Here is a 22,885-nt window from a genome sequence, read left to right as displayed (position 1 = left end):
TAACTGATAGACAGAAATGGTTTTTAAACTATTTTCTCTTACTCTAACCCCTCACAGGCCAATGCTATCTTTTATCTTTCCAACTACGGAAAGTTAAAAGAATGATACACTTCACGGATTGTTAACATTCTGCTATAATTGCTTTCTTACTCTACCTATATAGGTACACTTATTTTTTTGGCTTAACATATGAAAGTAAGAATCTTTAATTCATAAACGTTTAGCATACATCTCTTAAGAATCAGGACAGTTTCCTTTATAATCATAATATCATCATCTCACTTAAGAAATGTAACAGTTCCAAAATATATCTACTACACTCCAAATTGAACTAAATCTTCCTAATTGTCACAAAATGTTTTTTTTTTTTAACCCAGGACCAGTTTCATGCATTTTATTTGACTATTATTCTCCTTAGCCCCTTTTAACCTAGACCAGTCCCCTGGTTTTCTGTGTTGTTTTCCATCACAATGATTTCTTTTAAAGAGCCCAAGCTAGCTGTTCTACAGAATGTTCTCCACTTTTAGTTAGAGTACAAGATAGGTAATGTTTTGCATCTTATTGTATTGCATTAGGAGGCACATAATGGCAGGTTGTCCTGTTACTGGTGATGCTAAGTGTGATTACCTACTATCTTAATCTTTATTGGGCACCAATCATTTCACTCCACATGCAAATACCTTCAATGATTTCCTACAGCCTTCATGTTGACGTCCCTATCACTCAGCCTGCTATTCAATCATTTCACTCCACATGCAAATACCTTCAATGATTTCCTACAGCCTTCATGTTGAAGCCCCTATCACTCAGCCTGCTATTCAAGGTCTTCCACCAGTGAATTCGACTTACTTTTTTAGTCTTATGTAGCATTATCCTGACACATGCTTTATATCTTTGTCAAAATGTCTTTGGCTAAGTATTGATCAGCATACATACGTGAAAAAACTACCAGAAGCCTGGGAAAGAACCTCAGAAGAGTAAGTGTGATAATCCTTTGAGCCTAGATATTGTCTCCAGAAGGAGGGGAAAGAGGAGGGGGACAGAAAAAAGTAGCTAAAGAAATAATGGCCAAAAAATACCTGAATTTGATGAAAACTACAAAACCACATATCCAAGAAGCTCAATGAACCAAAAGCAAACAAGAAAACCACACCAAAGCATATCCTAATCAAATTACTGAAACTTGAAATTATAGTGATGAGGAGAAAATCCAAAACAAGCCAGAAGAAAACGGGACACATTCCACACAGAGACACAGGAGCTACATCTTGATAGTACCGAAAGCCAGAAGACAATGAAGCAACACCTCTACAGTACTAAAAGAAAAAAACTGTCAACCTAGAATGCTACATCTGCAAAGATATCTTTCAAAAATGAAGGAGAAGGACTTTTTCAGACAAACAAAAACCAAAAGAATTAACTGCCAACAGACCTGCACTACAAGAAAAGTTAAAGCAAAATCTTTAGGCAGAAGGTATATGATACCAGAGAGAAAGTCAGATCTACATGAAAAAATGAAGACTGTCGGAAAAGGCATAAACGAAGGAGAGCCAGTATGGTGATAAACAACCAAACTTCCTTCTGCCACGTACCAAAGGTCACAAACTTGCTGAACCAGGTATGTTACCAGAAATCCAGTTCTCTTAAGCAGGTATCAGCAAATGGTCTCCCAACTTGCAGAACTGAGATATAAAATGCTGGAGATTTTTAAAAAGCATAATTTAAAGAACAGACAAGACCTGAATAAATAAATAATGGCCCACAGAGAGTTACAAAGTAAATTACTGCCCATAAATAAAATTAGTCAATAAAAAAGAGATAACATCTTGTAATTTTACCCGACCCTCTAAACCTCATTTATGGATTTATAAGGAAATCTATAAGATGGAAATTTAAAAAAAAATCCTTTGAAAGTCCCTAATCTAAAAAGAAAATGTCTAATTATATGGAGGTTTCAGTAAAGGAAAGAATCTAATGGACGACTATTATGCAGCTATTAAATATTATAATTAGGAAGGGTTTAGAATAACATGGGATAAAGTTAAGTGAAACTGCAGTATTGTAAAACACAAAATGATCACTACTAGGGGAAAAAGTGATCATTATTAAAAGCCATAATGAACTCTTTCTGAGGAAGGAAAGATTTTTGTTACTATATCTGGTAATGTAATTCCATCTTTTGATGTTTCTATCTATCGCCAGCACAATATTAACAAGATTTGTACTTCGGTGCTTTAACCATGAGTGATTTTTTTTCTCATTAGTTTTTAATACATCACTCATTATTTTAGCAATGTGAAAAAAGATATGAACAAAAATAAAATAAAAACGTTCACAATTCTACCACAGAGATTTTTTTTTTTAATGAAAGCAAAGATTTTTTTCAGGCAAATGTAAGCTGAGAGAATTCGTCAGCAGCAGACCTACATTATAAAAATAAACAAGTTCTTTAGGCAGAAAGAAAATATCAGATAGAAATCTGCATTTATACAAAGGAATGAAAAGCACCATAAGTGGTAAATATGTGGGCAAATATAACTTTTTTCTCATTAAAAAAAATACTTGGAAGGAAACTGACCATTTATAATGGATGAATGGATATACAGAAACAGCAAAATATTATATAGCCTTAAAAAGGAAAGAAATTCTGACAATGCTTCCATACAAATGAACCTTGAAGACATGCTAAATGAAATAAGCCTGTCACAGAAGGACAAATATTGTATGATTCCATTTATATTAGGTATGTAGAATAGGCAAATTTATAGAGGGAGAGGAGTAGGATGGTGGTTGCCAGGGGCTAGGGGAGGGAGTATGGGGAGTTACTGTTTGCTGGGTAGTTTCAGTTTGGGATGATGAAAAAGTTCTGGAGAGGGATAGTGATAATGGCTGCACAACAATTTGAATATACTTAACGACATTGAATTGTACATTTATAAACAGTTAAACTGGTAAATTTTATGTTATGTACATTTTACCATGAAGAAAAATATGAAAAAACAAAAAAAAAACCCACCCAGGAAGGTACGTGAACTTTGACCTGTTCTCAACTCTCAACTTCTTACAACTTGCTAAGTATGTCCCCCTTCCCTACCTGAGTCTGGACACTAGATAAATAAGAAATGGGGAATATATACTAAAAGGACAACTGACTATTTAAAGCAAAAATAACAACAATACATCATAGGGTGGATAACATGACATGTAGAAATAAAATATAGGACAATAACACAAAGGATGGTAGTAGGGGTTGGGTGGAATGAAAGTACATTATTGTAAATTAACATACAGTCAGAATGGTCAGACGCTATGATGAAGGTATGAACTGTAGAAACGGGAATACATTTAAGAGGCATTTCTAGGATAAAACAGACAGTAACTGACAGGATGAAGATGCTGGAGGGAGAGACATTTCCTTCACTGGGCCCTGACTAATCCCAGCAAGCAGAAATAACCTCATAAACCCTTGTATCACTTCCACTGGACTAATCACGTGCTATTGTTATTACATTACTTTGTCAATTTTACAATCATTAGGTTGTATATATGTTATGCTATATCACTTTGTCCATTTCCCCAACTAGAGCATAAGCTCTCAAGATTCATTTGTTGGGTAAATGTAGGATAAATGAACTTACATTTTGCTTTTTCTTCTCCTGAACCAAAGCTACATAGCGCAAGGCAACCTTGGTCAGAGTTGTGGCAAGCGAGGCAGCCACAAAGAAATCTCCATCCAGAAGGAATCCTCGCAGGGGAGGTCTGCAAAGCAATCAGGGAAAGTGAAAGCCACCAACTTCTCAGCCATCAACGACTCAAGGAAGCCTACTGAATACTCTCAGTGCCACCCTTCAGTGATAGGGATCTCAATTATGGTTCCCTCTTTAGCTCTCAGAATGAAAAAGGAAAAAGAAAAAATCACATGGCTTTAACACTTATCTTCAAATGATAAAAGAGCTAAATGAATAGGGAAAGAGAAAATGGTTAAAGGTGCATATACTGAAACCAATGAGCTACATTACAACCCCAGCTTATCTACTTATTTATTATGTCCCTCTGGGTAAGTTGCAAACCTCTCTAAGCCTCAAGTTCCTCTATAAAATGTGGTTAATCAACAGGATACTGTCAAAGACTATATGACACAAACTCTTTATTTAGCCCAATGCCTACTACATAGTAACCATTAAAATTTTAGGCAAATTTTCATCAACTTCACTATAAAATTGAGAACAAAATAAGGAGGAAAACATCAAAATTTTATTCCATCAATTAGAAGTGGAAAATCTTCAAAATATGTTTTCCAAATGCAAAAAGGCAACAAAACTCAAATATCATCAGTTACCTCCACTTAGCATTTTCTACATGAGTAAAATAATTTTAGTTTAAACAGAACACAGTTATTTCAATGAGAACAGTTATAAGGAGCAGAGGATTAAAACTATTAACACAATTTCTGGGGGAAAGAACTTAAAACATCATTCTCCTTTCAAGTATCTTATATGGCAAAAATTTCCATTTGGGTCAAAAGAGGAAACTATCAATTATAAGAAAAAGAAATCCTTTGACTGTTTTAGACACAGGAGTAATCATAGAGGTGTAGCTGGCAGGGCACAGGTGCCACAAATTACCTTTCTTCCTCTTTCTTGGTGGGTCTGGAACTGCTAAGGGCACTCTGTGTTGCATAGGTGCCCATTTCAGTTACCAACTTCTGAACTGGCCCCACAGTTATTTCTTCTTCAGGTTTTAATTCACCAGCTTCTTTTTTAATTTCTGACTCTACAATTGGGATCTAAAAATCAATTGGAAACATCAATTTAGTAATAATATCAGTAGCAAGCAAAACATATTTAAATATTCAATCATTTCTATAGTTCTCTACAGAACTGTTCCCACAATGGGATTTTTTGGAACTTGGGACTCTGCTTTCAATTTTCATTCCTTCCCAGGGTAATGTAGTGAGAACAGGGGCTTTGGAGTTGGATGCCACTTTTAGTTGTATGGTTCTGGGAAAATTAATTAAACCACTTTGAGTCTCAGTTTCCTAATCTGTTAAATGGAAATCTTAATTCTTTCCACACAAGTTACTTAATAGGAAAATGCTTAGGACACTGACTATAAGACAAAGGAGATACTCACTAAGCCTTATTCTTCTTCTCCATCCCTTTCCTTGAAATACTAACCAAAACCAGCACCCATCCTTCCATAAAATGAAATAAATCTAACTTATTTGTACATAATAACTTCATCAACTTCCTCTTTAAACCAAATGGATACTTTGTATTTATTTCTCAACACCAGTCTATCATCTAATTTAAGAGCTCTAGGAGTCTTCAATCATTATCTATCGACTCCTTTATTATATAGATGAAAAACCTGATGTCCAGTCAGGTTTAGGAACTTATATCCAAAGACCCAGAGCTAATTACTGGCAGAAGAAAGACTGGAATCCAGGCTCCTAAAAAGCACTGTTCTTTCTATTCTACCATATGGTTGTTTGGATGAGGAAATACTGCCAGTTTTAGTACATAAATACATATTCTCAAGTCAGCCCCGTTCTTATAATATATGCATTCTTTTTCCATAACACAGAGGATTAAGCAGAGTTTTACAGGTCTTTTTCTTTTTTTAAAACACAGAACCTTTTGTTCAAATAAAATCTTACCCAGAAGGGTAAATAATACAGATAAAAGAACAGGTGTTATGGCTCAATGTAGGGGAGGGCAACTCTCCTAATTTCCCATTGCCCAAAGGCTTAATTATCTGTGTAATTAAAATTTTTTCAGTGTTCTTTAGCCCAAGCACTACCAAATAAAAACACAAAAGCAAATCACCACATAAAAGTCAGTTTACTAAAGTAAAAAATCACCATATAAAGTAGAATTTACTAAAAGTAAAACATACCTCCCCAAGGGACCTGCGGACCTCAGTCATCACACTCTGAATGTCTTCCTTGGTACTACAGTATTCTCCCAGGATCCATAATGCTCCTCGGTAAATCCTATAGCAAGAATACAAGTTCTGAAACACTGATTCTGCCAACAAATCTTGAAGCAGTGATCTTTCTTTGTGAATTTAAGCTTAAGCAAGAAAACAATATTCTGCAGTTGTGAGGGACTATGGATGAAATATTAAGGAAGAATATAACAAAGACACTACGTTTCTTTGATTCTCTCTTGAAATCACAAGGATTAAAAGGAAAGTAAGCATCTTATCCATCATTTTTAGGAACATTCTACAACTGGTAAACCTAGTAGTAAAAATAAAATACCAAAATGTTTCCCAGAAAGGTGTTATCTTCCATTTAGGACCAAATTTAAGGTAAATTTGATTTTATAACTTATCACTACAAAAAATGTATTATTTTAATATAAAAAGTAATTCACTGAAGAGGCAGGAGGCTGAAAAGAACAATGAAAAAGGAAGGAATGCAGAGGATCATAACAAGAAGACCAAAAACATAAAGAAAGCAACAATTTTCTAATTAAAAAATGTTAAACTGAATAAAGTCTTCAGTCATCTTTTCCCTAAGATTTTCATTAAATTTATTCAAAAAAATTCTAGAAACTGAAGCTGTAAGAGATTATGGCTGCCAAAAGCTAAACTTCGATATGTTTTTTTTTTTCCCCCAGAAAGGAAGCAAATCTTTCTCACTTCCATAAATATCAATACATCTTCATATCATAAAACCAATTTTGTAGTCCCTTCTTTTCTATACAGGCAGATATAATGCAAGTCTACTACAGTCTATGAGATGATTTACATGAAGCAAAACTTGGAGGCAATGTCCTTTCTCATTAGCAAATGCTATCTGAAAGGAAACAATTCAGACTTAGGTTGTATTTTCAATCCTTCACTTCAGTAAATGCTAAAGGGGAAATATAAATAATAATGGTATCCCCAAAATACCTTTTAAGAATATGTTCCTTAGTCACTTCAGGATTTACAATGTTTTAGAGGAAATGAGAATAGAGAAACCTACCTACATCACATGGACCAAAAATTTTATTTTGTACATAGATTTTGGGTTAACTAAGGGTGAGAGTAGGGGTGACATGTTTCTGACATTTATTTTGTCTTGACTGTGTTGAGACACCTCTCTTCCCCTATATTGTCTATCAACTGACCCTTAAAAACAGAAATTGGGGGCTTCCCTGGTGGCGCAGTGGTTGAGAGTCCACCTGCTGATGCAGGGGACGCAGGTTCATGCCCCGGTCCGGGAAGATCCCACATGCCGCGGAGCGGCTGGGCCCGTGAGCCATGGCCGCTGGGCCTGCGCGTCTGGAGCCTGTGCTCCGCAACGGGAGAGGCCACAACAGTGAGAGACCCGCGTACCGCAAAAAACCCCCAAAAAACAGAAATTGGTAAAATGCTTATTTGACTTTACATTTAAACAGATTTTAAACCTACTTGACAGATTTGATAGCATGAAAGACTTCAAGCATCTTCTCAACAATAAGCATTCTCAGGTTATCAAAGCGCTGAATGGCTTCACGAACAAACTCCAAGACATCAGCAGCTGCTGCTTCATTACTGTCACTGAGAAATTCCATTAACTAAAAGAAAAAAATGGATAACGATTACATGGTTTCAGAAAGAAAATTATCTAAGGTTTAATAAGTAAATTAAACAAGTTTACAAAGAATATAAATAATACTTTTCAAATACACAACAGAACGTAAGTTGAGAGACAAGCACCATTATGTAAACAAAGTCATGATGGCTTTTCAGTTTATTACAAAACACATGATAAAACAGAAGCTGGAAATCCACAAGTCAAAAGAACTGGACACATCTAAGTTGTAACTAAAAGTAAAATCATTTTAGAGAAAATTCAGAGCTCAAAGTCAAAATTCCAAATTCCAATAACATACCTAATTTATCTGACAATGACAGAAAACAAAATATTCTGGGTATGTTAATTTTTCCTCTAATTAAATCCTTCAACTTTAAGAGGTAAAATCCCACTGAATAATCTATACACAAAGAATAATTTTACTTTAGGGAACTGTAACAAACATTAATTGCAATAATATGTGGAAGTATTTTTGTCACTATTTTTTTTTTTTTTGTTTATTTTTTTGGTGAAGATGTAAGAGAAAGAAGTCAGAGTCCTTATCCTTTTGAGCTTAATAGTAAACATAAAGATCCCTTCTGACCATGAGATTTAGTGAGTACAGACAGTTGAGATTTCCAGAGTTTAACTGTTAAATAACTAGAATTTAACTTTTATTTTTAGAGAATTTCAAAGTTAAGATCATTGGAATTACATACCACAGGAATAACATTTGCAGCCATATCTGGAAATCGGACAGAACAGGAATGCAATGTTCGCACAAGGAGTTGTCTGTATTTGTCAGTATCTTCATGCTCTGACACATTATTTGTTTTAATCACTTCCTTCTTAAGGACAATAACCAGCTACAGAACAAAGTAAAAATAAGTGAGAATGACATCATGTTTGGCTTGACATCTTACAAAGTGCTGTCAAAGTTTTGTTTTACCTCTTCGACATTCCTAGAGGAGACAAGATCCAGTGCTAACTGCAGAGTTTTCTTGCGTACTTCTAAGTCTGGTGTGCTCAGTACTCTTAGGATGTCCATAACCAGATCCTGAAAAAGAACAAAAATATCCAGAATTAACACCAGTATTTCCAGTCACAAGAAGAAAATCCTAACTGTAGAATAAAGGATTCTGTCCCTCATGACCTTAATTCTTTGATCTATAATAAAATCACTACTGGTGGAAAAACCAGATAATTTGAGTCACCTGATATAAGGCAATATGAAGTATATAATATCACATATGATGCATTCACATTGAAAATGTTTACTCATGACTCTATCAAGCTTTTTTTTTTTTTTTTTTGCGGTACGCGGGCCTCTCACTGTTGTGGCCTCTCCCGTTGCGGAGCACAGGCTCCGGACGCGCAGACTCAGCGGCCATGGCTCACGGGCCTAGCCGCTCCGCAGCATGTGGGATCTTCCTGGACCGGGGCATGAACCCGTGTCCCCTGCATCGGCAGGCGGACTCTCAACCACTGTGCCACCAGGGAAGCCCTATCAAGCTTTAGCTCAAACTTACAGTTTATAGGAAATACAAAAGTCAAGAGGAACAAGCTAAATGACACAAAGAAAGTAACCAGACACATCCTGAAGGAGACCAGACGTTTGGTCTGGTCTCTTGAACAAGTCAGTGTCATGAAAAAACGATACTGCTCAAATTAAGAGACTTAAGGAACCATACATCACAACCACATACATCACAACCAGATGTGATGTTTGGTCATGAACTGGAAAAACAAAACTAAAGGGCGTTTTAGGGACATCTGGGAAAACTGGATAATATTAAGAAATTATTAACAATTTTGTTAAGTGTGATAATGTTATTTTGGCTCTGCAGGAAACTGTAATATTTTAAAGAAGCATACTTAAAAATCTATAGCAAGTAAGTATTTTTAAATATAGCAAAACAAAATATTTTACTTCTTTAAAACTTTCTATTTTTAAAAATTTCTCTGATAAAAATGTTCTATAAATTTTAAGAATGAATTAACTGTATAACCTTCACTTACATCTGCCAGTTGTTAATATCTTATTACATTTGCTTTGTCATACTCTCTCTACTCCTAAATGTTTTAGTGTATACTCAAGAAAAATTTCTTATATAACCACCGTAAAATTCTCAAATTCAGAGAACTTAACATTGATCACAATACTATTAAATAATAGAGTCTATATTCACATTTCTCCAACTGTCCCAATAATGTCCTTTATAGCAAATTTTTTGTTGTTATTCTGATCCAGGATCATCATTGAATTTAGCTCTATTTGTACCATGGGGCTTTATTTTTATAACAATCATTCTCACAGATTAAATAGGTATGCTGATAATTTTCTAGAATCTAATCATCTTTATTCTCAGTTGGTATAATTATTTTCCAAGAAATGTAAATTATATTAAAATTAAAACAAATATATCTCTACTGCTAAGAACACCAAGTGTAGTACAACTAGAAAAGATAAAAGGTAACATATTAATTCATGTTAGAAATGATTTTTTATAACAAAGACAATATCCCAAAAGGCTATGGTGCTTCAAGAGTTACACCTTAGTTGACCAAAATTTAAACTGCCCAGTCTCCAGGCATGTAAGCTAACCAAGACAGTAAGTCTTAGGAATTATCTCAATTTGAAAAAAGATTTTATTGAGGATTTCTCTTTTAGAAAACACCTACCTGTAGTACTCGTTCATGAGCAGGATGTTCTTTCAATTCTATCAATCGATCCAGAACTATGAGCTTTACATTGTTGTCACTCTCCTTAATAATTAAATCAATGTAACACTGAGCAGCAGCCTATATGAAAAGAGAAATATATTTTAAGAACACATTCACCTACCTTAAACACAGAATCTGAAAATAAGAAACAAATAAAGCCTCCAAGAAAACAAGATACATTTACCACTACTGCACTAAAAGTTTATGCATTTTTCCCAGAGGAATGTGTCCCTCTATTTCCTAAGTTCTAACAAATTTCATTATTTTTTTCAAGGTTACAAAAAATCAGAAGCATCACAAATTAAAAGGATGAAAAGGGGCTGTTACAGGCAGAAACACTTGTTAACAGGCAAAAATTAAGGGCTGGGCTCCCCTGGTGGCGCAGTGGTTGGGAGTCCGCCTGCCGATGCAGGGGACACGGGTTCGTGCCCCGGTCTGGGAAGATCCCACATGCCGTGGACAGGCTGGGCCCGTAAGCCATGGCCACTGAGCCTGCACGTCCGGAGCCTGTGCTCCGCAACGGGAGAGGCCACAGCAGTAAGAGGCCCCCCAAAAATTAAGGGCTGAACCTAAGGAACAAGGGAGAAAAAAGCTGACAGAGAATCCCAAATAGTTTAGCTATTGAGCATCTTTTAGTTTAGGTGCAAACTCTAACACACCTGCATTACGCTACCGAAAACTCAAGTATATATATGATGGCCCTGAGTCATTAAAAGCAAAGGACAAAGGAGCAAACCTGAAAGAGCTCCCAATGACCAAAGCTAGAACAATTTGATCAACAAAATAAATAATAATATTGGATTATAATCCACAGAATAAAATATCCATATTGATAGAAAGAAAGAAAGAAGGAAAGGAGAGAGGGAGGGAGGGAAGAAAGGATGAAGGAGAAGGGACAGCTCCTCCTTGCGGAAGAACTCCAAATAATACATGTAGAATAAGGGTAACAGAAAATCACCATTAGAATATCATAGTAGTAACTGTTGTAGAAAAGATTCACTGATAGGTGCTAAAACTAGTTGGTGTAAGTCAGAGGAGAAATAGGATATTTGTACAGTTTAAAAGTATCTTCTCAAGACATTGATTGATTACAAAAGGAAAAATCATAACTCAACAGTGGAGAAATGTGGCAGACACCACCCTAACCAAATGATCAAGGTTAACATCACAAGTAAGATGATGTATCAGCATCATATACTCCTAGATATGATACACTGAGAATGGTGCATCACTTCTGTGGTATTTCCCCGTCGCCCAAAGGCATAACCTTAATCTGATTAGGAAAAAACACCAGACAAACCAAAATTAAGGGATATTTTACAAACAAACTGACCCAGTACTCTTCAAAAGTGTCAATGTCATGAAAAACAGGGAAGGGCTGAGGAACTGTCACAGACTGGAGGACGCTAACACATGATAACTAGATGCTACATGGGATCCTAAACTGGATCCTGGGACAGAAAATGATCTTTAGTGGAGAAACTGGTGAAATCTGAATAAAGTCTATAGTTCAGCTAACAATATTGTTCCAATGGTAATTTCTTAGTTTTGACAACTATACAATTGTTATGCAAGACATGAACATTATGGGAAGCTGGGTGAAGGGTAATGGGAACTTCGTCCTAGTTTTGCAACTTTTCTCTACGTCTAAAATTATTTCAAGATAAAAAGTGAAAAGAATTTTTTAAGTATTGGTGGCGAAAGCAGTAAATTCTCCTATTTATACAATCTGGCTTTCTAGAACAGTTCATTCTATGAATATAGTAAGGGTTCTTCACATAGTCTTGATAGAGTAAACTAAAAAAGAGAAATATTTCATTATTGAAAATATTCACTGGAACTTTTTTAGGCTCCATCCTTTAGGATCCAGTATCCATTTTCCTAGATTCAGTTTTTTTTTAGCGGGCATGCGGGCCTCTCACTGTTGTGGCCTCTCCCGTTGCGGAGCACAGGCTCTGGATGCGCAGGCTCAGCGGCCATGGCTCACAGGCCCAGCTGCTCCGCAGCATGTGGTATCTTCCCGGACCGGGGCACGAACCCATGTCCCCTGCATCGGCAGGCGGACTCTCAAACACTGCGCCACCAGGGAAGCCCTAGATCTAGTTTTTAATGTAACTAAAGTATGGGTGGAGATCTTAAAATACGAGTGTCATTCTCCAGAAACCAGAAATACTGCTATTCTCTCTCTGTCTCTCTTGCTCTCTCCCTATATACATATGAAAGCAGAAAGAAAGAAAAGAAGGAAGGTCAGACTACGTAAGAAATCAAATAATTTTCTAATATTTGTAGTTATTTCTATGTCATGTAATGCTGTGTAACCACACAGTAAACTGCAATGTCACTAAATCATAAGTGATAAGATAGCATATCTATCATCTAATTGGCACCCCCCCCCCAAAAAAAAAAAGCAGTACCTTGATTGCAGTAGGTGCACTAGAGAGTGTCACTAATGTTCCAGCGGCTTCATATTTTACAGCAGGGCTAGATGACTGTAGTAAGTTATAGATGCAGCGAATGAAACGAGCCCTTTCTGATGGATTAGCATGACAGACCTGGAGAAGAAAACATTTAGGTTTCAGTTGACTGCAGGAACACTTGCTTTCAAACGTATTTTTAAAATAGATATCAGCTTACAGGATGCTAGTTTTCTTAATCTGAAAGCTAAGAATAGTCTTATAAGGACACCTGAAGATGTCGGCCAATGTCAGATGAGACGCTGTGACACAACACTGGTAATTTCAGAAAGTAATAGGTTTTACTTCAAATAATTGTTACAACTACTCAATCCATTTATTCATTCAATAATACTTTATATTTCCACTCTTTCTATAAAGATTTTTAGATGGCTCATAATTAAAGATATGCGTACTATACACAAGTGAAATAGAAAGAGAAAATGTAAAGTAACAAAGAAAGGACAACACATTAACTAAGTACACTAATATGGGTACTGTAATAGGTATTAAATTTGGTACTACATTTTTATTCTGGATGTCACGTCAAAAAGGGAAACATGATGGATTATATAAATCTCAACAGCTGATAAAAGAAAAATACCAATTCTTAAATAAAGCAAGAAAGATAACCTCTTTTTCAAGTACTGCTACTTATTATTTGGGGCCATATTCAATGTTGGGAAGACAACTATAATTTTCTATCCCGTTCTAAACGCATCTCAATACCTTTACCTGTGAAGCAAATATTCCCTACTTTTTCTCTTTTGAAGTCAGTATTTATGTTAGATTTTCCTAAAATATATAGTCAAATCTCCATTACTCCAACATGACTCAAAACTTCTTCCCTCTTATTATAACCTGGATCCTACCAGACAAAGAAGTCACTGGATAGCAGAGAATCCCTATTTTTGAGACTCTCAGTGGTATCCCTAAACCATACACATGAATTATATTTATATATATTACACATATTATATTTATATATTTATAGTTCTGGTTTCATCTTAAATGCCAGTTCCAAATGACTGGGTACCCTGTGTTGAAAGGGGCCTCTTTCCTGCAGAAGCAAAGAGGCTGTAATGAGTGAGAGTGTATGCTAGGGGTATTCTGTCCATGCCACCCTATTCAATAAAAGTCATTCCTAACAAACATTTTTGTTGGCCTCCAATGGTATCAATAGCAAAACTGGATGTTATTGCATCTTTTATTTTCTCAGATCGTTTAAGACGCAATCAATTCTTTCGAAGGATATATCAAATTAAAATGTTGCCAATAGAGTACTTCATTTTAAAATCCAAATCTCTAATCTAGTTTTAAACTTTCTGTGAGTCAATGGCTTACAATGTCATATTAACATATTTAAAGTCTTTCTATTCTCTTTTACAAACAGGAACAAAAAAATACTTAAGACTTTTTTTTGGTTTGTTTTTAGATTTCCAAAGTAGTCTTGTGTGGGGACTGCCCTGGTGGTCCAGTGGATAAGACTCCGCGTTCTCAGTTCAGGGGGCCAGGGTTCGATCCCTGGTCGGGGAACTAGATTCCACATGCATGCCGCAACTAAGAGTTCACATGCCGCAACTAAGAGTCTGCATGCAGCAACTAGGAAGTTCCCCATGTCACAGCTAAGAGTCCACATGTCACAACTAAGAGAGTCCACATGCTGCAACTAAGAAGTCCATGTGCCACAACTAAGAAGTCCGTGTGCCGCAACTAATAAGTCCGTGTGCCGCAACTAAAGATCCCACATGCTGCAACTAAGACCTGGTGCAGCCAAAAAAAAAAAAAGTAGTCTGGTGTGTATTCAAGAAAAGATCTTGACTTTTATTTCAAAGCCTAATTCATAATCTATTCAGTGACTTAGCAATACACAACAATTTCTTTGCAGCTGTATTGGGTCAAACCACGAGTTTTCATAGAATTCTTTATGGAGGTTTAGAAAGAACGGAAATATTTGGAAAATATGATAAAACAAAGGGGGTGGGGAAGACTTTAATAGGCCATGATATGAAATATTTCTACTGTTAAAACATATTATCCTAGCAATTAAGCAGCATCCCAGAGACTACTTAACCTTATCTCAAACTCTTAATTTTGCCCATTATAGATTAGTCTTACCTTATAAATTAGTTCAACAATAACCAACTGAAGAATGTCTCCAAATGTCTGAACTTGATCAATACAAGTACTTAGGTAATCCAAAGCTCGATCCTGAAAAAATAACAATATATTTATCAAACTCAACCTCATTCAATAAAAGGACTTAATGAACTTTAAAAAATATATACAAATAAGTCTAAAACAAATGAGGAAATGAGGGCAAAGGAAAATTAATTGAAGGACAAAAATGAAGATTAACACATAATGTAAAAGTCAAACATATTTTCTAGAAATGGGCCACAAATCTAGGGTCTGAATTTTCTAGCAGCTAAACCAAGTAGAAAGACATTATGTATTACATGATTCTGGGTATCCACACAATCAAAACAAACCAACTGCTTATGAGCACAGTTACTCCTATTTCTGAGACCCAAAAGAAAAATCTCATTGATTCTCACACACTGAACACTGCAATAGAGAGAACTATGGCCTCAACAACAGCTCTACAGTAAAAGTATCGACAAATTTTATTGAACTATTTCTGATTATGTCCCTTCATGCAGGTAAACAGCAATAACATAGGTCAATAAAACCAACTCTAGAGAACGACAAACACTGTGGCCCAAATAAGCAGTTTTCTTATAATCTTGTTTACAAAGATAAAATGATAGCATCTAGATTTCAGAGGAATGGATAGATTCCATGCTTTCCAGTCTTCATGCATATTTTGATAATAAATACTGGATGGTAAAAATTCCGAGATTAGATCCCACCAAGGTATGCAGAGTCACTGCTAACCAGCAGAAGAACAAACTTTAATCACCAGCGGAGCTGGATGTACAGCTGACATTTACTTATGAAGTTTGAAAAGCCTAATAAAGACATATCTACATTGAAGTCCACCCTCTTTTGAAGCTATGGCTCAGGATAGACCCCATACTATTTTTCTCCGTTAAACAATTTTAGATCTATACTGAAAGAAGGAAAAATAAAGCCCCAAAGCAGAGTGCCACAGCACATGGCCATAATAATTTCAGTCTGGAAGAACTGTAAAGTGGCTGCTATTAAATGCTTCTCTGATGTTTACTTTAAAAAAAAGAGTATATACTTAAGCAATATTCCACAGAAGGAATTTTTTTAAATTCTATTTTTATATAAATTAAAAAATCTAAAAAAGTCAAAATATACAAATCACATGTACTATAAACAAAATTATTGGCTAAAAACTTGATTAGGCCTCTGAAATATCTTTAATTCTCATTTAAATACAGCGATAAAAGTATTTTTTAAAAAGTACTTCACCTGATCGGCATGAATAAGCATCATAAATGCATTTCTCTTGCAACTTGCATCCTTCTCATTCACCAGAAAATCATGTATCAGTTCAGGAGCATCAGGTATAAGATGTTCAAAATTTCTTGAAATAAAACAGGTAATATCCATATTTAATAAAAGCTACTTTGTTATTTTAGTAACTCTCTGGACACTACCAAAATTAACCTTTATCAAACCTTATAACACTATCCATTTTTTTGCTTTTCAAAACTTTAAATCAATTAGAAAATTTTGGGTATGAATCAGAAGCTTACATCTTCATCTATTAAGTTATCAAATTATATGTTTTCTAAGTTAATACAGAAAAAGCTGATTTATCCAACATGCTACCTATCAACTGAATAGCTCTAACAATTCTCTTTCATATACTTTAGGGATATAATGCTGATGCTCATCAGCATCGGCAGGCAGACTCTCAACCACTGCGCCACCAGGGAAGCCCCATAGTCATTTTTGTTTCACCTACATCTCTACTTGCTTCCTCTCCTCCCATATTATTCTTAAGCAAATCCCACACCTCGTTAACACTTCTTCTGTAAATATATCAGTATGCTTCTCTAAAATTAAGGACTCTTTCTTTTTTAAACTAATATTAATATCATATCTTAAAAACTTTAACAATTCCTTACTATCATCATATAGAAAGTGTTCAAATTTCTAACTGTTTTATGTCATAATTTTTGTGTGTATACTGTAGTTTAAATTCTGAAATTTGTGTAGTCTGTATGGTAACTTTCAAAGAACTCTACATTATTAACCAGAAAATACCACTTTTCCTAACAGACAACAAAATCTAATGTAACAGTAAAAGAACTGTGAAATTACTTAACAATCAACTATTAAAGCACAAAGATATTTATATAAATTACATTCTAATTCTAAATAAATTGACACCAGTGACTGTAAAAACCAAGCATTCCAGCCTCATCTAACTCATTCTTTTAAAGTCCAAACTTTAAAACTGCCTTTTTAGAATGGCTTTTAAAGTCCAAAATCTTCAGCTTTCTAAGGATAGGAATCAGCTGAGAATTGCAATCCTTCCTATTAAAAAAAGTTCCCTCCTTAAGGCTTCTAAGTGTAAAAAGATCCACATTCCACAAAAAGAGAATTCTAAAATAAGGTCAAAATCTCAAAGCTATGGGCTAAGCAAGTTAATAAATTAATTAATTGGGCTGGAGTACTAAAATTGAGAATGACAGGTAGTGTCATAAACTGGAAAGTGTACAACCTGTTTAAAGGGGGCCATATTCACTTCCAGCAGAAACCATTGTCATTATGCAGAAACCAGGACCCAGTGTTGCCAGATCTTTCAACTTTTCAACGTTAACAATTTAATGATAATAAAGAAAAAATGTTCAGGCTAATCAAAACATATTTGCAAGCTACATACAATCTACAAGGAACCACTTTGGAACTTCCAGTCTGAAAGACTGAACAGTCCTCACAGAACTAAGCCAAAGGAAGACCTTTATTTACCTATAGATAGTATAGATGGCCAAAACAGCATTTCTTCTAACATAGCTGTGTCGATGCTCCAAACAAGCACGGATAGCTGGCATTAAAGGTTCCAGCAATTCTGCCTCTTTCAATTTGCAAAGAAAACGAAGAGTAGATCCTCGAATAAATTCATTAGGATGTTGAAGGTCCTGATATAAAATTTTAAATATGAAATGTTGAGTCCCAACATTTTACAAGAAACCCACAATTTTTAAATACAAAATTTTCCAATAAAAAAGTCAGAAAGTAGGTTTGAGGAAAAAGACCTAGATTATTACACAATTTCTATCACATTCCTGTTGATTAAAGCAAGTTTTACTTATCACATCAATGTTTTATATTCTATGTGTCATTGTTTTTTATTAATAACATATAAAATGCATGGAAAGTGTCTGAAAAAAGTAACAATAAAACTTTTCACAGTAACTTTTTACAACTTCAGTTCCAAATATCTACAACCTACATCTTACCCAAGATTTAATTTGAAAAATTAAAACAAAGCCCATTCCACCAATTTTACAATTATTTAAAAATCAAAGCAGTATTTGGAAATAATCATGGTTTGGTTTACCTTTCTATATGCATCACATACAAGGATCATTTCGTGTAAAAGTCTCCCATCTGGAGTTGTTTTAGGAACAATTTCCCAAAATACCAGAAGTAATTTTTTGATGGTGTGATCCTGAAGAGGCAGCACAAAGCGAATGATAGTCATCAGAAGTCCAGGAAGCTTTTCACCATTTAGAATCATAATGATTACTTTCTTCAAAGCTTCAGTCTTTGACTTCACATCTCCTTTTTCTGATTCAAAAATTCCAAAAATAAAAGCACAATTATTTCAAAAGAAAATTTCTCAGATAATTTTAAAAGCAATTACAAAATAAAACATTTTCTCACATTATCAGTGGCAATGGTAACAAAGGTACTAACCCAAGTGACAAGGGTTTTCCACCTGGCTTTGACAAAAACAAGCTGTACCACTTTATACAAGTCATTCATCTCTGAACCTCATGATTCTTTACACATAATATAAAGGCACTGGATTAGATCTTTGGTCCCAAACCAATGGAGTTAATGCAGAAGCCGTGAATCTACAGGTGCACCAAATAATGTACTGGATTAGTAACCATTATTTACAATAAAGGATGATGCATTTAAGATAAAATGCTAGTTTACTGTTACTTAACCTAAAAATATTTGCTATATGTTATGCAAAACAATCTATAATTTCACATCGTTATTACTGCATACTGAAGAATTTATGGTAAAAATCTTTTGGATCCAAAATTTGAAGACAGAAATATGAGACAAGCACACTCTACTACAATTGTTTAGATCATAAAAATAAAGAGAGGGAAGGATGAAGAGGGGTGATAAAAGTCTTTAATAATCAAGAGGAAAAGAAGAGAACTAGAAGTAAATTTTCAACAGTTAGAACATATGTGGCTGTAAGAATAGTTCCTGTTGTCGCCAAAGAGACAAGAGACTGTGAATGACTAACTGGTAGAGTTATAGGAAGGATTTAAGGCTCAGAAGAATCGTACTAGGTAAATCAAAAGCTCTTTCTAGCCCCCAAAAGCTATATATCTATTACCAACTTGGTATGATATCTTAACATGTTGAATAGAGAATATCCTCAGGTATTTGGACTGAGAACACAGTGAGGGTTACTGCCAAATTTATCCCATAAGGGTCAGTATTTTTGTTTAAAACAGACTAACTCCTCAAGCATCTTTCCATGCTTCAGAGTATTCCATCTCCTGCCACACATGAAAAAATTGTGTGCCATATCAAATCAAGAAATGAACTAATGTAAAAGGATGAATAAGCACCAATCTGGGCAAACCTTCAGTTTTTAAGTCATGAGGATGACAAAAACAAAGCATCAGGAGAGAGGACAGTACTACAAAACTACAAAATAAGACAGATTAGGCAAAGTTCTAAGTGGCTAAAGTTGTATTCACTGAGTCTAAACAGGTTTTCCTCTCTTTGTCCCAAAGCTTCCTTTGTGAATATAAAAAAATTTTTTTTTTTTACCTAATCTGTTTGATCGTGTAAAGGACAAAGTCCACAAGACAATACCCTATCACTATAATGCTGATGGCTTCTTTTGTTCCAGTTTTGGGCTACTTTTCATGAATTAGCAAATCTAAAAAGTTTAGCAGGATAAAAATCCACTTGTAACTAAAGGTTAAAAAGTTTTAAAAGTTTATTAAGCAAACTTGTAAAAAATCAACACCATTTATTTCAAGTTCCCCTAACCCCAATTTCCATTTATTCTAACAATTCAAACTGAGGTGAAGAATGCTTCTTTCCACATACTCAAAATTTTCAGAACTTCTTTTCCTGTGTGAACACTATCAAAAACATAGAAATTTTCAAATATCAATTCAATTCACCAAAATATACTCCAAGGAATGTATAGTCATCAGGGCTCACATCCAGTGATTAAAGGTAAAGGGTAGTTAAAGCAACTCACTATTTCACCAAAGTATTTGTTACTCAAATTGGAAACTACTCCTAAACTTTTTCTCATCTCAACTCTTTTGCAATAAAGTAAAAAATGTACAAAAAATTCAAGACTACTTATTTATTTATTTGGTAGGTGGCAGGTAGTTAAGAGTACTTTTACAGTTAAGGACAAGTTTTGTTCCAGCAATAAACAGCAATAAAGTTTACCAGCAGTAAACTTAAGTATTCTGGGGGTTTAAAAATTAAAACTTTTAAATTATGAGAAAAAGTAGTGCTGAAAGTTTATTTATTAATTTGCATTCCATTCTACTATCTAACATGAACATGAAAAAAAAACGAAATACAGTACAGATGGCTTTTGTAAACTAAGGATATCAGTTTAAATGCCATAAAAAAACATTTCTTTTTCCTTCTCTAAAAACAGACCTCAATAGAAACATAGTACTGAGTAACCTAAATCAGGAGGTATTCCATTACTGCTGATTAAGAGGTGGGAATATGCAAGTAAAACATCATCTCCTTTCAAACAGCAAACTATCTTTTAAAAGATACTCTCAAGGTTTGAAGCATTATTTTCCCTCTAATCTGTTTTAAACAGTAGTTATCAGTTTAAGTTAAACTTATTTTTAGTAGTTCAGTCAAACAAGAATCATTATCTTGGAATATGCATTACCTAAAAAAAATTTTTGACAGAATCATTCACAAAAAGGAGATACAGTATACACTTCTAAAATTCAGAAATATAGTTTTTGTTTTCTTCTTTGTATAAATGCTTTAAAAATGAAAAGCTTAAATCTTTCTGAAAAATATACATATATCCCAGTGTTGACTTACTTGTTCAACAGGTAGTGAACCCAAAGAACAAAGTTCTTTTGGTTTTACAAGCTAAGTAATATGAAGTTAAGTGCACAAAGGAATCAAAACATTCAAATACACATTCTCAACCTGTTATCTACAGAGAACTGTCAGCTACATTTAAACAAGACATTACATTATTTTGAAGAATAGTTAAAAACTAAACCATTACATTTCTTTAGCCCCACCCCACCATGTTATAAGCTAAACTGAGATGTTTTATTTGTAGAAACCAATATTGCAGGACTAAAGGTAACACATTTTCATTTTTAATAAGACAAAGTTCTATTGAAAAGATCCTAAGAAAAAATTAAGACAAAAATTAAGCATTTCTAATTATAAAGGAACTTGAAAAGCAAATGAGCTTTTTATTTTCATTTCATTTTCAAAGTATTATCAAAGTTTACCTAGATCATTTTTTAAGCTAATTTCAGAAGGTGGTTCTGAATCCATTGGCACGTTAATTAACGTATAGCATACGTTCTCAGCAGCCGTCATGGTTTCCGGTTATAGCCTACTCTCGATACAAGATTTAAAGATAACGGATGCCAAAAAAAACCTAGAAAAATAAATACAAGGATATCATCACAAGCGAAAAGACAAAACAAAAGCAAAAAAAGAACCAGTAACTATCGTGATCTTTCTTGTCTTTAGTTCAGTTTGGCTTATGAATTTTAAAGTATTAGAAGAGGAGGATCAATCTACGTTATGTTTCATAAAAATAAATCTTGATATATTAAAAAACACACACTTGTCAGCCTTGGCCTAAGGTATATTATCTCCCACCGCACAATCCCGTCCCGGGTTCAGAATGCTGTACTGCAGAACTAAAGCCCACAATACAGTGACAGTCCCCCCCCCCCCCCCGCCCCTCGCGATATAAAAGTGATTTTTAAACATAATACACAATCTGAAATTCTGAAGTTAAAAGAGCCCGTGCACGAATACTATGCTGAAACGTTAAAGAGCTTTAATGCGTTCATCCGTGGGACACTTCCCCGTCCCTTCCCTCCTGCAAAGCAAGCCCCGGCCCGAAATGGCGAGCCCCGGGGCCCTGGGTCGGAGAAGACCCCCGGCCAGTACGCAGGCCGAGATGAGGCGTCCCGCCCAGAGCCTTCCAGTCCCGCGTTCCACTTCGCCAGGCCCGGACGCTAGCGGCCTAGTCGCTCCCCTTCCGAAGCTTCCCGCTAGAGCGCGTTCCTCCACCTCTGCCCAGCCCAGGACGACTCTCCGAGATTAGGGGCTTGCGGCCCGCTACCTGACTCCAAGGCGCAGCGGCTGGGGAAACCGCGGGACCGTGTCCTCCGGCTCCAACCCGAAGCAGCGGCGGCTGACCAGCAAAGTCCTAGGCTGACGTGGAAGGGGGTGGGGAACCGACCCAAGCCGCAGCCACCTTAGCCCCTACGGCAACTCAGAGAGGACACGCATCTCCGCCCTGCGTCTGCGCGCTGCGAGTACGTCGTAAGCATTTCTAATACTAAAAGAACTTCAAGTCTCTTCCACTTCTCAAGCCCTCGGCCGCTTTAGGCCAAAGAGGGAACTGGGAAACACATACTTAAGTTCTCCCTGCAAGCTTGGGTTAAGAGTTGAGGTTATTTAAACGCTACTTAGAAATTGTATTTTCTTCCAGAAACGGAAACAACCAAGGAGAAGTGTTTGGACAGAAAGTAAAAACATTTTACAGGGCTCTGTGGCCCACTGGCAAAGAACGCTAGACTGGGAGCTGGAATCCCTTTTCTAGCATACCCACTAATAAACTGGGAAAGTAGCTAAATACAATTTGAGAAAGTAATTTCAGTTCTTCTAATAAGAGACACTGCATTATATGAAGATCCATTTCAGTTCTTAACGCTGTAGTCTGAATCTCAGCCTCTGGAGTTAGCTTGAACATCACAGTCGC

General features: G+C 35.5%; 1 protein-coding gene across 3 annotated transcripts in view; it reads right to left on the bottom strand.

Annotated features, from left to right (window-relative positions):
• The window catches only part of COPB1 (coat protein complex I subunit beta 1), a 32,111-nt gene extending 9,777 nt beyond the window's left edge, over nt 1–22,334 (bottom strand). The window contains exons 1-14 of one of the 3 annotated variants that reach the window (XM_027115302.1): nt 22,242–22,334; nt 21,393–21,543; nt 18,230–18,459; nt 17,638–17,807; nt 16,129–16,243; nt 14,845–14,937; nt 12,688–12,825; nt 10,232–10,351; nt 8,499–8,606; nt 8,269–8,415; nt 7,405–7,550; nt 5,899–5,995; nt 4,626–4,786; nt 3,639–3,759 (exon numbers count right to left, since the gene is read on the bottom strand). In XM_027115302.1, the coding sequence (XP_026971103.1) occupies nt 3,639–3,759; nt 4,626–4,786; nt 5,899–5,995; nt 7,405–7,550; nt 8,269–8,415; nt 8,499–8,606; nt 10,232–10,351; nt 12,688–12,825; nt 14,845–14,937; nt 16,129–16,243; nt 17,638–17,807; nt 18,230–18,459; nt 21,393–21,483 (1,737 nt within the window). In that variant the 5' untranslated portion in view covers nt 21,484–21,543; nt 22,242–22,334. Of the gene's footprint in view, nt 1–3,638; nt 3,760–4,625; nt 4,787–5,898; nt 5,996–7,404; nt 7,551–8,268; nt 8,416–8,498; nt 8,607–10,231; nt 10,352–12,687; nt 12,826–14,844; nt 14,938–16,128; nt 16,244–17,637; nt 17,808–18,229; nt 18,460–18,588; nt 18,750–21,392; nt 21,545–21,944; nt 22,212–22,241 lie in introns of those variants that run through there. The other 2 variants (XM_027115303.1, XM_027115304.1) reach the window with 2 other exon arrangements.
• Between the last annotated feature and the right edge of the window lie 551 nt (nt 22,335–22,885).

This window comes from Aethalodelphis obliquidens, unplaced genomic scaffold, assembly GCF_003676395.1.
Source record: "Aethalodelphis obliquidens isolate GAN/ISIS:26980383/991018 unplaced genomic scaffold, ASM367639v1 scaffold14, whole genome shotgun sequence".
Lineage (NCBI taxonomy): Eukaryota > Metazoa > Chordata > Mammalia > Artiodactyla > Delphinidae > Aethalodelphis > Aethalodelphis obliquidens.
Note: the sequence above shows the minus strand (reverse complement) of the source record. Positions and strands in the feature narration are given on the sequence as shown.